At 40.0% G+C, this 20,819-nt stretch overlaps 1 protein-coding gene across 1 annotated transcript in view; it reads left to right on the forward strand.

Annotated features, from left to right (window-relative positions):
* Nucleotides 1–1,546: 1,546 nt before the first annotated feature.
* STAM (signal transducing adaptor molecule (SH3 domain and ITAM motif) 1) overlaps nt 1,547–20,819 on the forward strand; it is a 71,865-nt gene continuing 52,592 nt past the window's right edge. The window contains exons 1-2 of the mRNA XM_011976560.1: nt 1,547–1,808; nt 19,357–19,441. Coding sequence (XP_011831950.1) covers nt 1,769–1,808; nt 19,357–19,441 — 125 coding nt within the window. The 5' untranslated portion in view covers nt 1,547–1,768. The remainder of the gene's footprint in view (nt 1,809–19,356; nt 19,442–20,819) is intronic.

Here is a 20,819-nt window from a genome sequence, read left to right on the forward strand (position 1 = left end):
TTTTAGTGGTTGGCAGTGCTTTGATCCTTTAGACAATGTTGCCATGTATACCTTTGTTCATGTTTTAAAATAATGTCTTTAGGATTAATTTGCCGAAATGGAATTGCTGGGTCCTAAGGTTTTAAAAATTTGTTACATGCTTCCAAATATTTCCTTTGGGAAGATGACAGTATTTACAGTTCATCCAACAGTATGTGAGTGTCTCATTCCTCACATCCCTGATTCTTTGCAATTTTTTTTTTTTTTTTTTGAGACGGAGTTTCGCTCCCGGTTTCAAGCGATTCCCAGCCTCAGCCTCCCGAGTAGCTGGGATTACAAGCGCGCACCACCATGCCCGGCTAATTTTTTGTATTTTTAGTAGAGACGGGGTTTCACCATGGCCAGGCTGGTCTTGAACTCCTGACCTCTGGTGATCCGCCCGCCTCGGCCACCCAGAGTCCTGGGATTACAGGCGTGAGCCACCGCGCCTGGCCGATCCTTTGTAATTTTTACCTAAATGACAAAACATTATGTAACTGCTACTTTAATTTGAACATTTCACTTTTAGAGGTGGGACTTCATTTTTAATGAATTTTTGTAAGCACTCTTTGTTTACTATACATTAATCTTGTGTTGACATGTCAGTATTAGTTTCCATGCTACATTTGGAGGTGCCGTAATTTGGGGGATAATTTCCATAATTTCAATTTACGTACAAGATGAGCTTACTAAGTTTGTTCCAAGCGGTATGCAAAATCTGTAGTAGATCCTCCTTAAAACTTCTCCATGACACAGAGAATAATTTTTATTGGTTAATTAAACTCAAAAGTAAAATAATTAAATCAACATTTTGGGTTGCTAGGAATCACTCACTGATCAACCTCTAGCTCCAGTTTTTTTGTTTTCTTTTTTTGCTCAGTCTAGGGAGGCTATCTTGGGCTGTGAAAGACATGTCACCAACCATCACAGCTGCTGAGTGACTGCACGGTTAGTCAGTAGGTGCCAACGCCCTACTAGCAGAGCTGTCTGCAGATTCCGAAGCCCGGCGTTCAGGGACTCCCGGGAAGGAGTCAGCGTTACCTCAGCCTCTCCGAGGGAGCCTCGCGCCCTGAACACTCCCCTCTTGGGATTCAGGCCAATCCGTTCAGCTCCCATGACTTCATCCGAGCAAATTTGTCACCTCACGCAGCGAATTAAACTGTTTACCTAGAAGATGATCCAAAGAAATTTGCATTTCCTTCCAGAGGGAATATAAGGTTATGATAACCGAGAGAGCGAGAGGAAAAAAGGGGCACGCCTCTACCCAAACTCAACCTGCTTTCTTTCTCCTGGGTCTCCCAGTCACTCCGGGGGTTGTTAGTAGGCTTCAGCACGCCTGAAGGACCCCGTCTTCCGGAGACTCCCAGCTAAGGGAAAAGCAGGAAACACAAGAACTAATTCCACTCTTCTGTGTGACTAATTAAAAGAGGAGTCAGGCAGAGGGGACTACCTGTTCAGCCTTTACTGATGGGGCAGGCTCGGGGCACCTTTGGGACAGGCAGTGCCGAGGTCGCCCAGATTCCCGACAAGCTCCGCGCGGGGGCTTTCTCGGCTCAGTGCTGTTGCCGCCGCCGCCGCCGCCGCTGCTGCGGTGGTTGCTGGGGTTGGGTGAGAGGAGGAGCTGTCGCGGACCCTGTAGAGTCAGTCTCTGTTGCTATTTTTGCCTGAGGAGTCTTCCTTCCTACGTCGAGCCCTGACTCCTGTGCTGTCGAGGGGGGAGTCCCCGCGGACACCGCGGCACGCAGTGGAGATGCCTCTCTTTGCCACCAATCCCTTCGATCAGGATGTTGGTAAGTGTTTTTGCTGCTCCCTGCCCATTCCTCACCGGACTGCACGCTCACTCTGCCAGCCCCTTCCTGCATTCAGGACCCTCGGACCAGGGCCGAGGAAGAGCTCGCTCTTCCAGTTTCCTGAGGTTCCCTCCTTCAGAGCTGGGAGGAGGTTGAGGACTTGGCTCATCCTCTTTGAAAGAAATGGGACTCATCCTGTGAAATGGGCCTTGAGCTAGGACTGTAGGTTGCCAAAGAACTGCTGAAGGGGTTGGTGTAAAGGGCCTGGGAGGAGCAGCTGGTGTAGCATCTGGTGCAGGGACTGTGCTTCTGGACGAACAGCGAAGGGCTTAAGGCGTATGTTGGCTAGATTAGGATGGTAAACCCTATACCAAAAGTGCTTGCCTAGACAAATAAATGTTGAGCGTCTGGAACTGGCAGAATGTTTTAGGTAAGGTTCCTTAGAGGATTTTAAAATCTTGTTGCAACGGTAACTGAAGGAGGGAGCTCTGGTTAAGGTTAGACTCAAAAATGTTGGGAGCGATGAAGATGAAATACTTGGCAATAGCTGAAACCGAATTGAGGACCTGCGCCTTTGGGATGTCTCTCTTAGGCTAAGTCTCTGCCCTTAAAAAAGTGTAAAGAAGTGTGGAAGAAGTTGTTGAATCTGGAAAGAGTTTGAAGTGCTACATTTTTGTTGTTTTCTGAATCACTGGTTTTAGGTACTGATTATGTCAGTTCAGTAGGTTTGCTTTTTGTTTATTTTTTATTTTATTTTTTTCCGGCTTGAAGATAAGAATTATGGGAATTTGAGTTTCCGGGGAGAGAATTTTGGTTTAATATGAACGCACGTAGGAACTACCTTGGCACACAAGTGCGGAATGAAAGCAAGCCAAATACCATTTCCAAATCCCTTATGGCAGAATGTAATGATTACTGTGAATAAGGACAACCTTATGAAGTTAATTTATACGTCTGTGTGTATTTTAATTATGAAAGATGGATGTTGAATTTTGCTTTTTTAACTCTTCCTTAGAGCATGTCACTGAAACTTGGAGGTTTATATAAGACTAGAAAAAAGGTTCATCCTTACCTCTGCCACTTCTCAGCTCACAGTGAAATCATAGGCAAGTTACCTTCTTTGAGTTCCAGTGTTCTTGTCTTTAAAGAGGGGAAAATACATCATTCCATTCTGCGGTTAAATGATACGTGTAGAGGGCCTGCTACAGTACCTTTATGTGATAGGCACTTACTAGATGCTACCTTTTTTGTTCCAGCTTAAATGAGTGTCCTGAATCTTAGCAGTGGACAGAACCTTGGAGATCACCGATTATACTTAATGAATTGGAAAATTGCATTTAATTTAATAAGCAGTTAGCACACACTACAGGACACAGTGGCTCAGTGACATAAGAGATACGGTGATGAGCAAGGCCTAGTTGCTGCTCTCAAGCAGTTTTACATCTCACTACATGAATCTCTAGGGGAAGTACTTAAAACAGCTTCTTAGTACTTGTTTCTTCTGTTTACAGTACCTTTGTCTAGTTTTCTTGGTCCTGTATAATTTAGCTAGCAACTACCCAGTCACCTTTGTATTCTACTGACTTTGTGAACACGTATTTGCATTGGATTCAGGTAAATTTCTTAATGTCAAACCTGTTCCTAGTACCTGTACCACCCAGTTCAAACACAGGCACCTTCTTGCTTTTATGCTTTTGCCCTGTGCTTACGCTTTCTTTTCTCTTTCAACATATCCTTATGTGTTAAGGCCAACTCAGAATCCAACTTGTTATACCTGAATCATTTCCTGATTGCTGTAGCAAAGGGTTTCTCAGTAGCAACGTTATTGACAGTTTGGACCAGATAAATATCTTTGTCATAGGGGTTTGTCCTGTGCAATGTAGAGTGTTCAGCCTTATCCCTGGCCTTTATCCACTAGATGCCAGTGACACCCAGCCCCCACTCATGATTTTAGAAGTCTCAGGACATTGCTACATGCCCCCTGGAGGGACAAAATACTTCCCAGTTGAGAACCACTGCACTAGTCCACTCTTAATTTCCACCTTCTTACAAAATCCTCTAACTTATTTTAGCATTTTTGTCTTTACCAAATTACTTAGCATTAAAGATATGTACTGTATTTTCCTACTTAATGAGTGGTTGCTACATAGAAGGTGTTTAATAAAGTTTGTTGAGTTGAGAATGTGTCAGTTGAGCCTGCCAGATAGTACACTTCTTCAATGTAGCAATGTTGTTTTGCTCCAGAAAAGCTTACTTTTAAAAGTTGCTCAAGTTTTGGTATTGGACCAATTCTCTTCTCACAGTCCGTGTATTGAAATATTCCAAAAGGTTTATCTGAGAAGACCCCTCAGAGATTCCCAGTACATAATCCTTGCGCAGATTCCAGTAGACGCCTATATTATTTTTAAATAGTATAATATATAGAATACAGTGTATAAAATACACTTACCATTTTTTTCTTTCACTATGTCATAACCAATGAGTATGTCATAACATTAAAGTAACTCATTTGATACAATTATTTATCACTTAACGCTTGTATACATTTGCACGTCTTCAAAATTATTTGTCTTCAGTCTTAATCTGAAGCAGAATCAGAAATTCACTGACTGATTTATATAATATAACATTTATTATAAAGAGACAAAATGCTGGTGATAGCTTTTCCCTTGAAGAAACACCGAAAGATGTTATTAGGATGTGAGCTCTGTGAGGACAGGGATTTTTGTGTGATTTGTTCACTGCTGTATCCCTGACTGTAGACCAGTGTTTGGCATGCTGAAGAACTTTCAGTAAACATTTATGGAATAAATGAATCTCATTTTGGACATTATAATTCAAGAGTTGCATTTAGAAGCAATGTAAAGATAACTTATTTCATCAAGTTTTTATTTCAAAGTCTCTAGTGACTTCCGCCTTGCCAAATCCAATGGTCACTTTCTAGTCCATTTGTTTGTTGATCTCTTAAGCATTCCTCTTTGATATACAGTACTTTATTCATGGGATTTCAGGACACCAAACTTTTTCTTATTTTCTACTTAGCTTCTTTTAAGTTTTTTTGCTTCTCCTTTTTTTGCAACTTCTAAAAGTTGAGTGCCCTGGGGCTCAGTTCCGGAGCCTCTTCTCTCCTTCCACTTTTTTTTTCCCTTAGAGTATTAGGAAGCAATTTAGCTTAGTGTTAATAATTCAGACTCTGGGGCCACACTGCTTGGATTCAGTCCCAGGTTTGCTGCTTACCGGCAGTGTGATTTTGGGCTAGTTGCTTAGATACTCTGTATCTCAGTTTCCTTATCTTTAATATGGAATATAAGGGTAATAATAGTTCTTACTTCAGAGAGTTGTTAAGAAGGTTGAGTTAATATTTGTAAAGCACTTAGAAAAGTTTCTGTACTTTTTATTAAGATTTTAAAAAGAATCTCATCTAATTTCTTAGCTTTAAATACCTAGTGTATTCTGGTGACTCCTGGATTTATGTTCTTACTCTCAGCCTCTTGCCTGAGCTCTCGACCTAGATATCCATCTCCTTACTGAGCATCTCCATTTGGATTCTGCTTAGAGTCTAAAAACAAACATTCAAAAACTCAATTCTTAGTTCTTTGCCCAAACCTGCTCATTCCTTCATCCTTGCCCTTCTCAGTAGAGAACATGATTAACTGTTTCCTGTCACTGAGCTCCAATGTCTAGGAGTATCATTCTTCTTATTTCTTCACACTTCACATTCATCATATCAGCAAGATATTTTGGCTATACTTTAAAAATATATCCAGAATCTCGTTGAGAGGTGAAAGCAGCTGGACTTCCTGGGTTGAGTGGGGACTTGGATAACTTTTCGGTCTTACAAGGGGATTGTAAAATGTACCAATCAGTACTCTGTAACAACGTACCAATCAGTGCTCTGTAGCTAAGTAGAAGTTTGTAAAATGCACCAATCAGTGCTCTGTAAAAACGCACTAAACAGTGCTCTGTAGCTAGCTAGAGGTTTGGAAAATGGGTCAATTACCACTTTGTAAAGTGGATCAATCAACAGGACATGGGCGGGGACAAATAAGGGAATAAAAGCCGGCCACCCCAGCCAGCAGCGGCAACCAGCTGGGGTCCACTTCCACGCTGTGGAAGCTTTGTTCTTTCGCTCTGCATAATAAATCTTGCTGCTGCTCACTCTTTGGGTCCGTGCCACCTTTAAGAGCTGTAACACTCGCAAAGGTCCGGGGCTTCATTCTTGAAGTCAGCGAGACCACAAACCCACGGGAGGGAACAAACTCCGGACACATCACCACCTTTCTCTGTCTCACCATTCTTACCTTACTTCAGTCATTGTTATCTCTCATAGTGGCAAGAGCCTTCTGGTAGGTTTCTTTGTTACCACTCTTGCCTCTACAATCAGTTCTCATTTACAAAGGTCAGTGATCTTTTAAAAATGTTAGATAATGTCACTTACCTGCTCAGAGCTCTCTAGTAGCTTCCTATCCTACTTAAAGGGTAATGCAAGTTTTTTATTGTGGCCCACAATATGGCTCCTTCCTGTGTGTCTGATATGATTATGCTCTCCAAACTTACTCTCTTGAATTCCAGGCTTTTGAATCTGAACGCTCCAAGCTCATTCCTGACTCTGTAGCTATGTGGTACTCTTTGCCTGGGATACTCCTCACCCAGGTGTTTGAAGGTCTGGATATTCATCACACCCATTCAGGACTCTGTTCAAACGTCATTTTCTAAGAGAGGCTTTTCCTAATAATCTTCTGTAAAAAATATCCATCTTGGGCTGGATGCAGTGGCTCACACCCGTAACCCCTACAGTTTGGGAGGGTGAGGCAGGAGGATTCCTTGAGGCCAGGAATTGGAGACCAGTCTGGGCAACATAATGAGACACTGTCTCTACAAACAATAAAAAAATTAGCTGGCATGGTGGTATGCCTGTAGTCCCAGTTACTTGGGATGCTGAATCCAGAGGATTGGTTGAGCCTGGGAGGTCAAGGCTGCAGTGAGCTATGACTGCACTCTTGGCTGGGCAAGAGAGTGAGACTCTGTCTTTAAAAAAGTAAATAAATAAATTTTAAAAAATGCATCTTTACTCTCTCACTCTGTTTCTTTGTTCCATTTTTTTTCTTTATAGTACTTAGTTACCTGACATTAATTGATTAATTATCTTTTGTGTGGAATGTAAACTCCATCAAGATGAGAACTTTTCATTTTTTTTCCCCTAATGCCTTAGGGATAGTGTCTGGTACATAGAAAACACTCAATTATTTATCAAATAATGAATTATCGATATTTTTCTAGAACATGAGTCTTGTATTTCTATTTTGTGTTCTTTTTCCCTCCAAAACAAATTCATCTGTCAGAAAGCTGAAGTTAACTTTCCCAGTCTGGCTCTTCATTCATTATTTGCTAGCATTTTTCTTTGTTTTTAAATCTTTTTTACATTAATATAGATGGGGTTTTGCCATATTGGCCAGGCTGGTCTCAAACTCCTAGCCTCGAGTGATCTGCCTGCCTCAGCCTCCCAAAGTGCTGGGATTACAGCTGTGAGACACCCGGGCCCATCCAGTTTGGTAATATTTTAGTGTTGTGGTTATCTTGACTTGAAACCCAAGAGGCATCTTTGAATCATTTCCCTGCCTCTGCTAAATCATCATATGTCTTTGTTTCTATAATAGAATATTTGTGTTCCCAGTCAGACTGCTTTGGGCCAGTCCACGTCCTACATACTTGGACATTTTTTTAGTCCGCTTTGCTGAGTCCAATCAGCCTCATAAATCATAAGCCAGATGAATCTTAAATGTTAGTGTCACATTCTCCTGAAGTGTGGTATGATAGAAAGACCTTGGACTTTGGGTTTAAATTGCACCTGCAGCATTTACTTTTAGTAAATGGACACAATATATAGTTGGATAGGTATAGGACTCCTTTGAATTCACTTTTTACTTTGGTAAATAGGGATAGAAATATCCATTATACGTCATGCGGATGCTATGAGGATTACTTGTAAAAACACATGACATTCTAACTCTTTACCAGAGTTGAATAGGCTTCAAATATCTCAAGATCAGCATGTTCAAAACCATTTGAAATTTTTCTTCTCAATTATGCTTTTCATCTGTTTTGATAGTTGGTACCTTAGTTTACTTAGTAATACAAGTCGAGAACTTGGGAGTAATTCTTGACCACTGTAGTTATAATTTTGTACATCCTAAACAACAAATGTATCCTGTCTACCCTCTGCCAGATACCGTGGTACTGAATATGCCCTCAAGGATTCCAGGTTTAGATCACCACTCTCTCGGATTAGTATAGTAGCTTCCAGCTGTTCTTCCCTGCCTCCAGTTTTTTAAACTGTAAAAAACTTGATATTTTTAAAATGTAAATCTACGCGTGGCCCCTCTGTTTAAAATATTTCTAGAGAGGGCGGGGCATGGTGGCTAACACCTGTAATCCCAGCACTTTGGGAGGCCAAGATGGGCGGATTATAAGGTCAGGAGATCGAGACCATCCTGGCTAACACAGTGAAACCCCGTCTGTACTAAAAATACAAAAAAATTAGCCGAGCATTGTGGCGGGCGCCTGTAGTCCCAGCTACTTGGGAGGCTGAGGCAGGAGAATGGCGTGAACCCGGGAGGCGGAACTTGCGGTGAGCCAAGATCACTCCACTGCATTCCAGCCTGGGTGACAGAGCAAGACTCCTTCTCAATAAAACAAAAAACCAAAAAAACAAAATTCCAGAGAATCTACAACTTTCACAGTACTTTGAACTTTTCAGCAGAGCATGTAAGGCCTCTTACGTTTGACTTTGTAACTCTTCAGCCTCACCTTCCACTTTTTTCTTACAGGTGTATTTCACTCCTTACTGGTTTTATGCCACTGTGCTCTTCAGATGTGGATTCTCTGGCTTGACATACTTATTTGTTCATTAATCCTCAGTAAGTTTGTTTTGAGGAGATGATGCATGTGAAGCACTTAGCGTAAGCGCCTGAATGTAGTAACCAATGGATACGTTTTAGCTCCTTTTATAATCAAGTTAGAAATAGATGTGGGGACTATTGGATTTTAAGGTGTGCAATCAGTTACTGTCAAAACATAGGAGGGAAATATGAAAATTCCAAATATGAGTATGTTAACCGTCTAATATCCACTGGATTAAGAACTTGTATTCTTTGGTTCTGTCCCTATTTTACCTCTCCTCTAAGCTGTTGTTTCTAATGCTTTTAGGTTATCATTTCTGTTTTGCGCTCCTCCCTGAAATCCTTCCATGCTGTTCTTTTGATACCTACTTCTTTTTCTGGTTAGCAGAACTTCAGGTTGCTTTTTCTTTGCAGATACAATTTCCAGGAGGATCAGGGACATTAGATGAAAGATTTTTGAAGAATTGATTTGCAAAGAGGATAATTTCTTTCCGACTTACTTTTCCATTGGCCATTTTTAATGAACTGTTACGTATCTGGGCTGACTGAATGACAGTCCTTTCCCCACAGCCTAAATGTGACGCGAAGTCATCCTGTCAGCATTTCTCACCTCCCCAGATCTTTGACAGTCATTAACTTTGAGAAAAATCAAAAGTAGCTGTTTATCAGAAAAAAGTTCTCTAGTCTATTGAAAAGACTATTGAAATTCAAATGAGTCTCTGTGTGTGTTTTTTCTGGGTACTGCTGGGCAGATTTCTCAATCTCCTCTTTTTGAGTATTAGTGTAAGGATAATCTCAGGATAAGATGAGATCATTATGAAGCTTTGAATTCTTTAGAAGCAAGTCTGTTATTTTTGTCGCTTTTCCTTTTCCCACAAACCTTGTTTTTGTCTTAGAAAATAAATAGTTTTGGCTTCATTTGCTATTCACAGAACCATGTTGTAGGTAGTTTATATTCTTCTGATTAAAAAAAAAAACTTGTTCTTTTATAATTGAGAAGAATTGTGCCACTGATTTTGATGATTTTGAGGCAGCCTGAATAACTGATGTGAACAATTTTAGATTTCTAAAGTGGGTTGTGTTTCTGATCCATCCATACAAATTTGAGTCAGATGCTGATTCTATTTATGTGTAGGAAAGTAATGAAGTAGTTCATGAGTGTTCAACATAATATCTGCTGATAACTGTATCATGTGTTCCTGGGTATATCATTAATTCAGGAACTGTAAGATAGCATTCAATTATGATAGGCAATTTATATTTGATCAGATAAACTGTTGACTTCTTAATAAGTTTTAATATGCTTAGCTGTTATGTTTTTCAATAAGGTGGCAGGTTTTAGAATATAAGTGTGTTCTTTTAAAAAATGCACTAAAAAAAAAAAGCCTACTTGGCTACCAGTCAGTAAGAATGATGAATTAATTATTAAAATGCACTACCAGACCAAAGTAATAACATGCTTTCCTTTTTTAAGATGAAGTAAGTGATATTGTTCAGAATGACTCACTCAATATTTTTGGGCTTTAGAGGGGTTGAGTACCTAGGAAGCAGGCTCTGAAACTCCTCAATCAGAGCACTTCCACTTGGGTCTGCTGTGTATATATTGGGTTTCTTTTAAGATAAAATTCTCTTATAGAGTGTTGAATGATAAATAATTTGAATAGTCTTTGTTTCCTAGGAGAGAGCCTCTAAATCCTTGGAATTTTCTGAGTGATAGAAGCATCTTTGTTATTTATGACGGGCCCCTGGGATAATAGCTTAGTTTATGCTAATAAGATGACTCAGTCTGGGGGCTGGCCACTCCAGAAGGACTAACCATGTGATGAAAGGATTTGGGCTTTGAGTCACAGGACCTCCTGGAAGGACAGGGACCTGGAGGTTGAGTTCCACTATGTGGTCAGTTATTTCATAAATCATACCTATATAATGAAACCCCAATTGTAGAATCTATGAAGGTACATTTCCCAGTCCGTTGAAACCTACACTGAAAACCCGAATATCCCACGATAAAAACTAGAAGCAAGCTATTTGTGAAAATGCTTTGTGATGTGTGGATTCATCTCACAGAGTTAAATGTTTGTTTTGGTAAAACAGGTTGTTTGTTTTGATAAAACAGGATAAAAACTCTGAACACTGAAGCTCAGTTGAGCATTCTGGTAGGTGATACACACTGATGTGCTCAGAGGGTGATGAAGCTTCCTAGCACAGAAGCTTTATGTTTCGGACCCTCCCAGATCTAGCTCTAAACAGGTGATTGTTTGTATCTGGGGGTCTGCATTCATGGATTCAAAGAACAGTGGATCAAAACTTGTAGAGGAAAAAATATCATGTCAGTACCAAACACATAGAGACATTTTTCTTGTCATTATGCCCTATGCAGTATAATTATTTACATAAGATTTACATTGAATTAGGTATGATAAGTAATCTAGAGAATTTAAAGTATATGGGAGGATGTGCACAGGCTTTATGCAAATACAATGCCATTTTATATTAGGAACTTGAGCATCCATGCATTTTGGTATCTGTGGAAGGTCCTGGAACCAATCCCCCATGTATACCAAGAGACAACTGCATATCTCTATTGGCTGGTCCGGATTTGTGTTTTTGATGATAAAACTCTAATTGTAAGTACAGTGCTTTCTGAGTTATGTGAGTTGTTATAGTGAATTATCAATCCTAAAGGATAGTGGCAACTCCCCATTTGTATCCAGTTGGTCAGAAGTGCCTGGGGACCCCAGAGCTTGTGCCTGAGGTTTGAAGTGAAGGGAGTCTTATGGACTTCCACTTGTGAAGTCTTTGCTGGCTGGGTAATTAGCATCGGAAGTATGCTAGCCCTCTGAGTAGTTAGCAGTGCATTGTAGAGGGTTTCTGCATTTGAAAGTTAAGTTTGAGAACCATGAAACCAGGTATTATTTAAGGTCAGTGTGTTACTATGACTTTTTGTGGCTTCCATATTGCAGATACATGAGTAGTCTTATCATTTTTTGAGCACTTAGACTGAGAGCATTGTTACTGAAATAATTCCCCAAAGTAAAACTTACTATTTTCAAGGGATTTACAATATATTACCAAAACTTGAACAATGATAGGTAAATTTGACCTAGTTCTCTGCTTTTCCCTCTTCCAAACCACTTTCACATATTGGTGATAGATTAATGTTTTTCAAAAACATCCAGTTCTTGTTGTTTTATTTCCTTGTTTAGAACTCTTGGCATTCTGATGTTTCTTGAAGCAGTACAAATACCTGAGCTAGTATTTTAGGTCTTAATGTTGTTCTGTTATTATTCCAAACTTTCACAATGTAGTGTGTATTTCAGCCAGCCTAGATTCTTCATTATACTTCTTTTCTGTTTTGATTTTAGTTTTTACTTTATTCACTTAATTAGAAACATGAATTCATTATTCTGTCCTCTTCTTATTTTCCAAATATATCAGGAAGCCCTTTCTGATTCTCCTCTTCTCTCTCTCCAGGCTCTTTGCCTTTCTTTCAGTTTGCTTTGGGCTTTGCGTTATTTGAAACCCTTTCAATCTTACATTTAAGTCTATCTGTTGGTTGCATTTCCTTTCTTCGATTGTAAGCTACTTCTGGTAGGGTATGGCATGGACTAGAAGGCTATTCCATTTTGATTGTCATGCACGTCCGTGTGAAGAGACCATCAAACAGGCTTTGTGTGAGCAATAAAGCTTTTTAATAACCTGGGTGCAGGTGGGCTGAGTTTGAAAAGAGAGTCAGCGAAGGGAGATAAGGGTGGGACCGTTTTATAGGATTTGGGTAGGTAAAGGAAAATTACAGTCAAAGGGGTTTTTTTTTTCTGGTGGGCAGGAGTGGGAGTCACAAGGCGCTCAGTAGGGGAGCTTTTTGAGCCAGGATGAACCAGGAAAAAGGACTTTCACAAGGTAATGTCATCACTTAAGGCAAGGACCGGCCATTTTCACTTCTTTTGTGGTGGAATGTCATCGGTTAAGGTGGGGCAGGGCATTTTCACTTCTTTTGTGATTCTTCAGTTACTTCAGGCCATCTGGGCATATGCGTGCTAGTCACAGGGGATGCGATGGCTTGGCTTGGGCTCAGAGGCCTGACACTGAGTATGTGTTCAAATTTTATAATTGCCTGCAAGTAAATTGCTTTATTGAGATCACGAATTGTTTGGATCTGTGTATTAATTCTTATGCAAGGAATTAATTTGTGTGAATAATCTGCTTTTGCTATCTTCTATGTTAGAAGATTTTAGGGTAGCTAGGTAGGTACCCTACCTAACCAATACCCATTGGTTATTATCCACTTGGTCTTTACTAGATGCTTATTTTAGTTCTCCAGTGGTAGTAACTAACTAGCAGGTGATGCTGTGATATATAGCAGGTATTATACACCTGTAAAATATTTGGTCAGAGTTGACTGCTTTCTATTTTCTGCATTTAAACTCACATGACCTACCTTCCGCTCTCAGTAGTAGGTCAAAATGAGGAAATAAGTGTACTCTGTTGATCTAGGCAGCAGGGCATAGAGGAGAGTATGGAAGCAAGAATTTCATTATCACATGGTCAAGAGCAACCATTACAGATAAAAATCTTGGTATGAGTCATTTCCACCCTCCCCCCAACCCATCTCTGTTTAAAAAATGGAGACTGCTGTTGAGGATCTCGGTGATGTTATCTTTCAGCATATCTGCTCTTTGAATTGCAGTGTTCCAGTCAAGACTGGTTACCCTCTGCTTCTGTACAGCTGTTGTTTTGGAATATAATGACTTTTTAAAAGTATTTTTTCTTCTACTTATATTCTTTTTCTCTTAAGTTGCTTTTTTCTTTTTCTTTTTTTGGTCTTTTTCTTTATCTTCCACACTAGAAGATAGTTCCCTCACGCCTGTAATCCCAGCACTTTGGGAGGCCGAGGTGGGTGGATCACCAGGTCAGGAGATCAAGACCATCCTGGCTAGCACGGTGAAACCCCGTCTCTACCAAAAATACAAAAAAATTAGCTGGGCATTGTGGCACGCACCTGTAGCCCCACCTACTTGGGAGGTTGAGGCAGGAAAATCACTTGAACCTGGGAGGTGGAGGTTGCAGTGAGCCAAGATCACACCACTGCACTCCAGCCTGGGTGACAGCGAGACTCCGTCTCAAAAAAAAAAAAAAAAAAAAAAAAAAAAGAGTTCCAAATAGCTTGCTTGTTTGCTCATGGCTAATACTGGAGAAATCAAAAGTACATTGGAAATTTTCATCATATGGTTAGGTCTCACTGACTTTTAACTTCACTGTAGATTGGTCTGGTGGGCCGTTGACTATGGAATTCTGCGTCTCCACTCCTCCCCCTGCAATATTACTGTTTTCAGGTCTTTCGTCTTGGGCTGACATAGAGCCCCCAGAAAAGAGTCTTCTAATTTCTTGGAGGGTAACGGTTCCAAATGTTGAATCAGCCTTGCATACCTGGGATGAATCTTAACTGGTCATGGCATATATAATTCTTATGCATTGTTGGATTCAGTTTGCTGATATTTTTGTTACCGGTGGAAGGTGTCCGAGTTATTGGCAGTGCGTCTGTACGGGTCTGCAGCAATCTCGATTCTTGCCTCCTTAGAAGAAATAATTCAACTGAGGGGCATAAGGCAGAAAAAGAGATTGAGGCAAGTTTCAGAGCAGGCATGGAAGTTTGTTAAGAAGCTTTACAGCAGGAAAGAAAGGAAAGTGCACTTGGAAGAGATTCGAGTGGGCGATTTGAAGAATGAGTGCGGTGTTGAACCTTGATCCCAGGACTCCATAGGTGGCCCCTTTCCTGTGATTCTTCCCTTAAGGTGGGTGGCCCGCATGCGCAGTGCCCTCCTTATACCTGGGAGGTGAGCATGCACAGTGTGTTTAGGAAGTTGGATGCATGCCCATCGGAGGCTTTCTTCCCTTTTCCTGTGGCGTGTCCTGGGAAGGTCATATACTGCCATTTTGTCTCTTAATGCACATGCCTGGGCTCACTCACCCAATACCTGGGATTTTATTGGAGCCCCTTTTTTTGCTTCTCCCTGGTGCCTGCGTTCAATTAACACTTTAATGTTAACACTTGTGGACTGTTAGGAGCTTGTTTCTCCCTGGTGCAGGCTGCCAATTTATCACTTTTAGAGAGGCAGTGTGATAATTGCTGAATCACCCAACATTCCTAGTGGGTGAGAACCTTCTCCTGCCCTGCTCATACCTGTCTTACTACCTGTAACATTTTGTTGAGGATTTTTGCATTTATGTTCATGACAGATATTGACCTATAGTTTTCTTGTAATATTTTTGTCTAGTTTTGGTATTAGAGTAATGCTGGCCTCATAGAATGAGTTAGGAAGTGTATCCCCTCTGCTTCTATATAGTGCAAGAGATTACACAGAATTTTTTCCTTAAATGTTTGGTAAAACTCACCAGTGAACCCATCTGGGCCTGTGCTTTCTGTTTTAGAAGATTATTAATTATTGATTCAATTTTTTAAATAGACGTGGGCCATTTAGATTGTCTATTTCTTGTATGTATTTCAGCAGATTTTGTCTTTCAAGGAATTGGTCCATTTCATCTAGGTTATCAATTTTGTGGGCATAGAGTTGTTCATAATATTCCTTCATTTTCATTTTAATGTCCATGGGATCTGTAGTGATGTTCCTTCTTTCATTTCTGATATTAGTAATTGGTGTTTTCTCTTTTCTTTTTCCCCCCTTAGTTTAGCTTGGCTAGCAGCATATCGGTTTTATTGATCTTTTAAAATAAGTAGCTTTTGGTTATGCTGATTTTCTGTATTGGTCTTATGTTCAGTTTCATTGGTTTCTGCTCTAATTTTTGTTGTTTGTTTTCTTCTGCTTTCTTAGTTTGGATTGAATTTGCTCTTCTAGTTTCCTAAGGTAGAAGCTTAGATTATTTATTTTAGATCTTGATTCTTTTTAAAAATATGTATTCCCTGCTATAAATTTCCCTCTAACCACTGCTTTTGTTGCATCCCACAAATTTTGAGAAGTTGTATTTTCGTTTAGTTCAAAATATTTTAAAATTTCTTTTTAAGTTTTTTTTTTTGACTCTCGTTTAGAAGTGTGTTAATCTCCATATACTTCGGTGTTTTCCAGCTATCTTTCTGTTATTGATTTCTAGTTTATTCCATTGTAATCACTATGTGATTTCTATTTGTTTTAGATTTTTGTCTTGGTTTGTTTTATGGCCCAGAAGGTGGTCTGTCTTGGTGAATGCTGCATGTGAGCTTGAGAATAATGTGTATTCTGTTGTTTTTGGATGAAGTAGTCCATAGATGTCAATTGTAAATGATATACAATTGGTTAATGGTGTTGTCGAATTCAACTGTGTCCTTTCTGATTTTCTACCTACCTGACCTGTCCATTTCTTTTTTTTTTTTTTTTGAGACTGAGTCTCACTCTGACGCCTAGGCTGGAGTGCAGTGGCACGTTCTCGGCTCGCTGCAACCTCCTCGGCTCGCTGCAACCTCCTCCTCCCGGGTTCAAGCAATTCTTCTGCCTCAGCCTTGCCACCACACCTGGCTAATTTTTGTATTTTTAGTAGAGACGAGGTTTCACCATATTGGCCAGGCTGGTCTTGAATTCCTGACCTCATGATCCACCCGCCTTAGCTTCCGAAAGTGCTGGGATTACAGGCATGAGCCACCGTGCCCAGCCTGACCTGTTCTTTTCTGATGGAGGAACGTTGACGTGTCCATGTGGAATAATGGCTTCTCTGTTTCTCCTTGCAGTTCTATCAATTTTTGCTGCATATATTTTGGCATTCTTTTGATAGGCACATACTCGTTAAAGACTGTTTTGTTTTTCTGGAGAATTGAACCCTATGTAGTGTTCCTTTTTATCTCTGATAACTTTAATTGCTCTGAGGTCTAATTTGTCTGAAAATAATACAGCTTTTTCTTTTTACTAGTTTTAGCGTAATGTATCTTTCTCCATCTTTTTACATTTTTTTTTTTCCCCCCAGACAGGGTCTCACTCTGTCACCCAGACTGGAGTGCAGTGGTGCAATCTTGGCTCACTGCAACCTCCACCTCCTGGGTTTGAGTGATCCTCCCATCTCAGCCTCCTGAGTATGCTCAGCTAATTTTTGTATTTTGTAGAGAAGAGGTTTTGTCATGTTGCCCAGACTAGTCTTGGACCCCGGGCTCAAGTGATCTGTCCATGTCAGCCTCCCAAAGTGTTGGGATTACAGGCGAAAGCCACTGTGCCTGTCCTCATCCTTTTACTTTTAATCTCTGGGTGTTTTTATGTCTAAAGTCAGTTTCTAATACACAACATATAGTTGTGTGTTGTTTTTTGATTCACTCTGACAATATCTGTCTTTTAATTGGTATAGTATGTAGACCATTGACGTGTAAAGTGACTGTTAATATACTTGTGTTAATATCTACCATATTTGTTACTGTTTTCTATTCATAGCCCATGTTCTTTGTTCCCATTTTCTATTTCACTCTTTTTTTGACTTTTGACTTTTGTGATTTTAATTAAGCAGTTTACATGATTCCATTTTATCTCCTTAGCATATCAGTTATACTTTTTTTTTTTTTTTTTCTGAGACGGAGTCTTGCTCTGGTGCCCAGGCTGGAGTGCAGTGGCGCAATCTTGGCTCACTGCAAGCTCCGCCTCCCGGTTTCACGCCATTCTCCTGCCTCAGCCTCCTGAGTAGCTGGGACTTTTTTTAAAAACTTTTTTTTTTTTTTAAGTAATTGCCCAGGAGTTTTCAATATACATTCACAACTAATCTAAGTCTGCTGTCAGATAACACTGTACTACTTCATGCGTAATGCAAGTACCTTATAATAAATAAAAGTATTATGAATTCCTCCCATTCTACTTCCTTCCATGTAAGTAGAATGAATGAATGCTTACTTCATTCATTCTACTTACATGGAAGCATACATAAGAATATCAATATATGTAAAATCATAGGTAATGAATACCTTGTTGCTGTTATTTTGAATAAACTATTTTCTGTTAGATTAAGAAGAAAAATAAAAAGTTATTATTTTTACCTTCAGGTATTCCATCTCTATTCTCTTCCTCTTTTTTTTTTTTTCAAAAAGAGATAGGATCTTGCTCTGTCGCCTAGCTGGAGTGCAGTGGTACAATCATAGGTAACTTCAGGCTCAACCTCCTGGGCGCAAGTAATCTCCCACTTCGGCCTCCTCAGTAGCTGGGAATACAGGTGCATGCCACCAGGCCCAGCTAATTATTTTTTTAAAGATGAGGTCCTGCTCTGCTGCCCAGACTGGTCTCCTATTCCCATCCTCAAGTGATCCTCCCACCTTGGCCTCCCAAAATGCTGGGATTACAAGCATGAGCCACCCTGCCCAGCCTCTAATGCTGTTTTTTTCTTTATGTAGATCCAAGTTTCTGACTTAAATCTTTTTCTTCTTTGTGAAGAAGTTCTTCTAACATTGCTTGCAAGGCAGGTGTACTTGCAGTAGATTCCCTCAACTTTTGTTTGAGAAAGTGTTTATTTCCTCTTCACTTTTGAATTGAAAAATAATTTTTTTTTTTTTTTTTTTTTTTTTGAGACAGAGTCTCGCTCTGTCGCCCGGGCTGGATTGCAGTGGTGCGATCTCGGCTCACTGCAAACTCTGCCTCCCAGGTTCACGCCATTCTCCTGCCTCAGCCTCCCCAGCAGTTGGGACTACAAGCACCCGCCACCACGCCCGGCTAATTTTTTTGTATTTTTAGTAGAGACGGGGTTTCACCGTGTTAGCCAGGATGGTCTCGATCTCCTGACCTAGTGATCCACCCGCCTCGGCCTCCCAAAGTGCTGGGATTACAGACATGAGCCACCGCGCCCGGCCGGCGAAGAATAATTTCTTAGGATAAATAACAAGCAATTATTTTCTCTGAACACTTAAATAAGTTTTTATTTAAGGAAATACATTCAGTCAAAACTTGGTTTTCTTTCCCTCAGTCCCCTCTCCATATTATCAAAGAAATACATCAACAAAACTAGCTAAATAATTAACTTAATTACCTGAAACTTTTTTTTTTTTTTGAGACGAAGTCTTGCTCTGTTGCCCAGGCTGGAGTGTAATGGCACGATCTCAGCTCACCACAACCTCCGCCTCCCGGGTTCAGGCGATTGTCCTGTCTCAGCCTCCTGAGTAGCTGGGATTACAGGCATGCGCCACCATAGTCGGCTAATTCAGTATTTTTAGTAGAGACGAGGTTTCTCCATGTTGATTAGGTTGGTCTCGAACTCCTGATCTCAGGTGATCCACTCGCCGTGGCCTCCCAAAGTGCTGGGATTACAGGCGTGAGCCACCACGCCCCGCTACCTGAAACATTTTTATAAAGATTTACTAGCAAGAATAAGCTTTCGTTAATGAAATAATATTTCTTATTTTAGTCTTTCGATTTGCAGATGGTGGTAGACCTATAAATAATTTTTTTATAAAAAAAAATCAATGCCTTGTATTTTATACTAAGTAAAGAAGCAACTGCATTGTGAATAGGGAAAATAATTGCAAGAGATAATGAGGGTACATCTTTTCAAGATGGCCATGAAAATAACTAGAATGCTGGCAACTATTCTGATTTGTTGTTAAGACTTGATTATACTATAGTTTCGTGATTTAAATGTGATTATATATATTTTAAAGATTTTAAAAATAATGTTTCTGCAATCCCCTTTACAATCTACAGAGAAAGCAACCAGCGAGATGAATACTGCTGAGGACTGGGGCCTCATTTTGGATATCTGTGATAAAGTTGGTCAGTCTCGCACTGGGTGAGTATTTAGCATTTCAAAGGATTTTTATTCTTCCTTTTTAAAAAACACGAAGGGCCAGGTGCAGTGGCTTTCACCTGTAGGCCCAGCGCCTTGGTAGGATGAGGTGGGAGGATCGCTTGAGCCCAGCAGTTGGAGGCTGCCGTGTGTGATGATTACATGCATGAACAGCCAATGTACTCCAGTCTGGGCAACATAGTGAGACCCCCGTCTCTTAAAAAAGAAGGATCAGGAAGTAAAGTATATTACCATTAAATTTCGTTTAAAAAGAGAGTATTTTTATTACAAAGATTTGAAGAATCATCCCATTTAGGTTATATACCTTTTAACCAGTTAGGGTAACATGACTGGTAAAAAGTTGATACTTCAATTACCCTCCTTCATATTTCCTTTTGCAGTCTCATTTTTTCCACTGATTTTAGAGTTATTAGTGATTTCTCAGTTACAAAGTTTCATGGTTATTTCTGAGTTCTTTTCTCCTTTGTCAGATTTGCAACATTCCAACTAATGAATCAGTTAGGTGGAAATGAAAAGAAATTTTTTCTTTCTGTTGAAAGATTAGGGGAATAGAATCTTAAACTTTTTGGCGTATATTACAGAGCTTTCCAAACAGTACAATAATTGGATTACTTGGTGTGGATATGGGTGCTTTCTTCAGCTCCTGGGCTAACTGCATTTAGCCTTTAGCAGTTTCATTTACTGCTTTGTGCCACACAAATTGTGTTGTCTTATTTGTGCGCTTTCATGTGAAAAAGATTAGGAAGCACTCACTGCTGCATTATATACCTGATATCTGCAGTGGTAATATTAAGCCTTTGCTAGTGTCTTCTTTGCCTCTTCTTCCTTCACCCCTAAGTACAGATGTTCCTAAAACTTTGCCTGATTCATTTTTTATTTCTAAGATTTTTTCTTTTGGTCTCACAACTTCCAGCTGTCTTTGTGTAGATGGCATCTGTATTTTCAGCTCTTCTTAATCAAGCACTTGCCTTGTGGACACTGCATTATTTCTGGATATCGTTCTATGTAAGCCATCATCTCACCATCTAAAAACCAGAACTCCTGTCTCTTTTTGCTTTAAACCTACTTTCCTTCAGTTTTTCCATTTCTATTAATGACAAGATGATTCTTTCAATGCACTGAAAACTTGAGTCACCTCCACATTTATTACTTAATTCTATCCATCTACCTTCATAATCTCTTTCAAAATGTTGACATTTTAAAATCTTCCTTAATCAAGTTTTTGAGCATAGCCAAATGGTGCGGAGGCAGTTTTCTTCAGGGGCTGTCTACTGTCCACTCTAGCTTTTTTTGGCCCCTAATGTCCTCCCACTATGAGGTTCCCAAAGAATCTCCCAAATGTGGTCCCATTCATCCCCTT

This window comes from Mandrillus leucophaeus, unplaced genomic scaffold, assembly GCF_000951045.1.
Source record: "Mandrillus leucophaeus isolate KB7577 unplaced genomic scaffold, Mleu.le_1.0 Scaffold1018, whole genome shotgun sequence".
In the NCBI taxonomy this organism is placed as follows: domain Eukaryota; kingdom Metazoa; phylum Chordata; class Mammalia; order Primates; family Cercopithecidae; genus Mandrillus; species Mandrillus leucophaeus.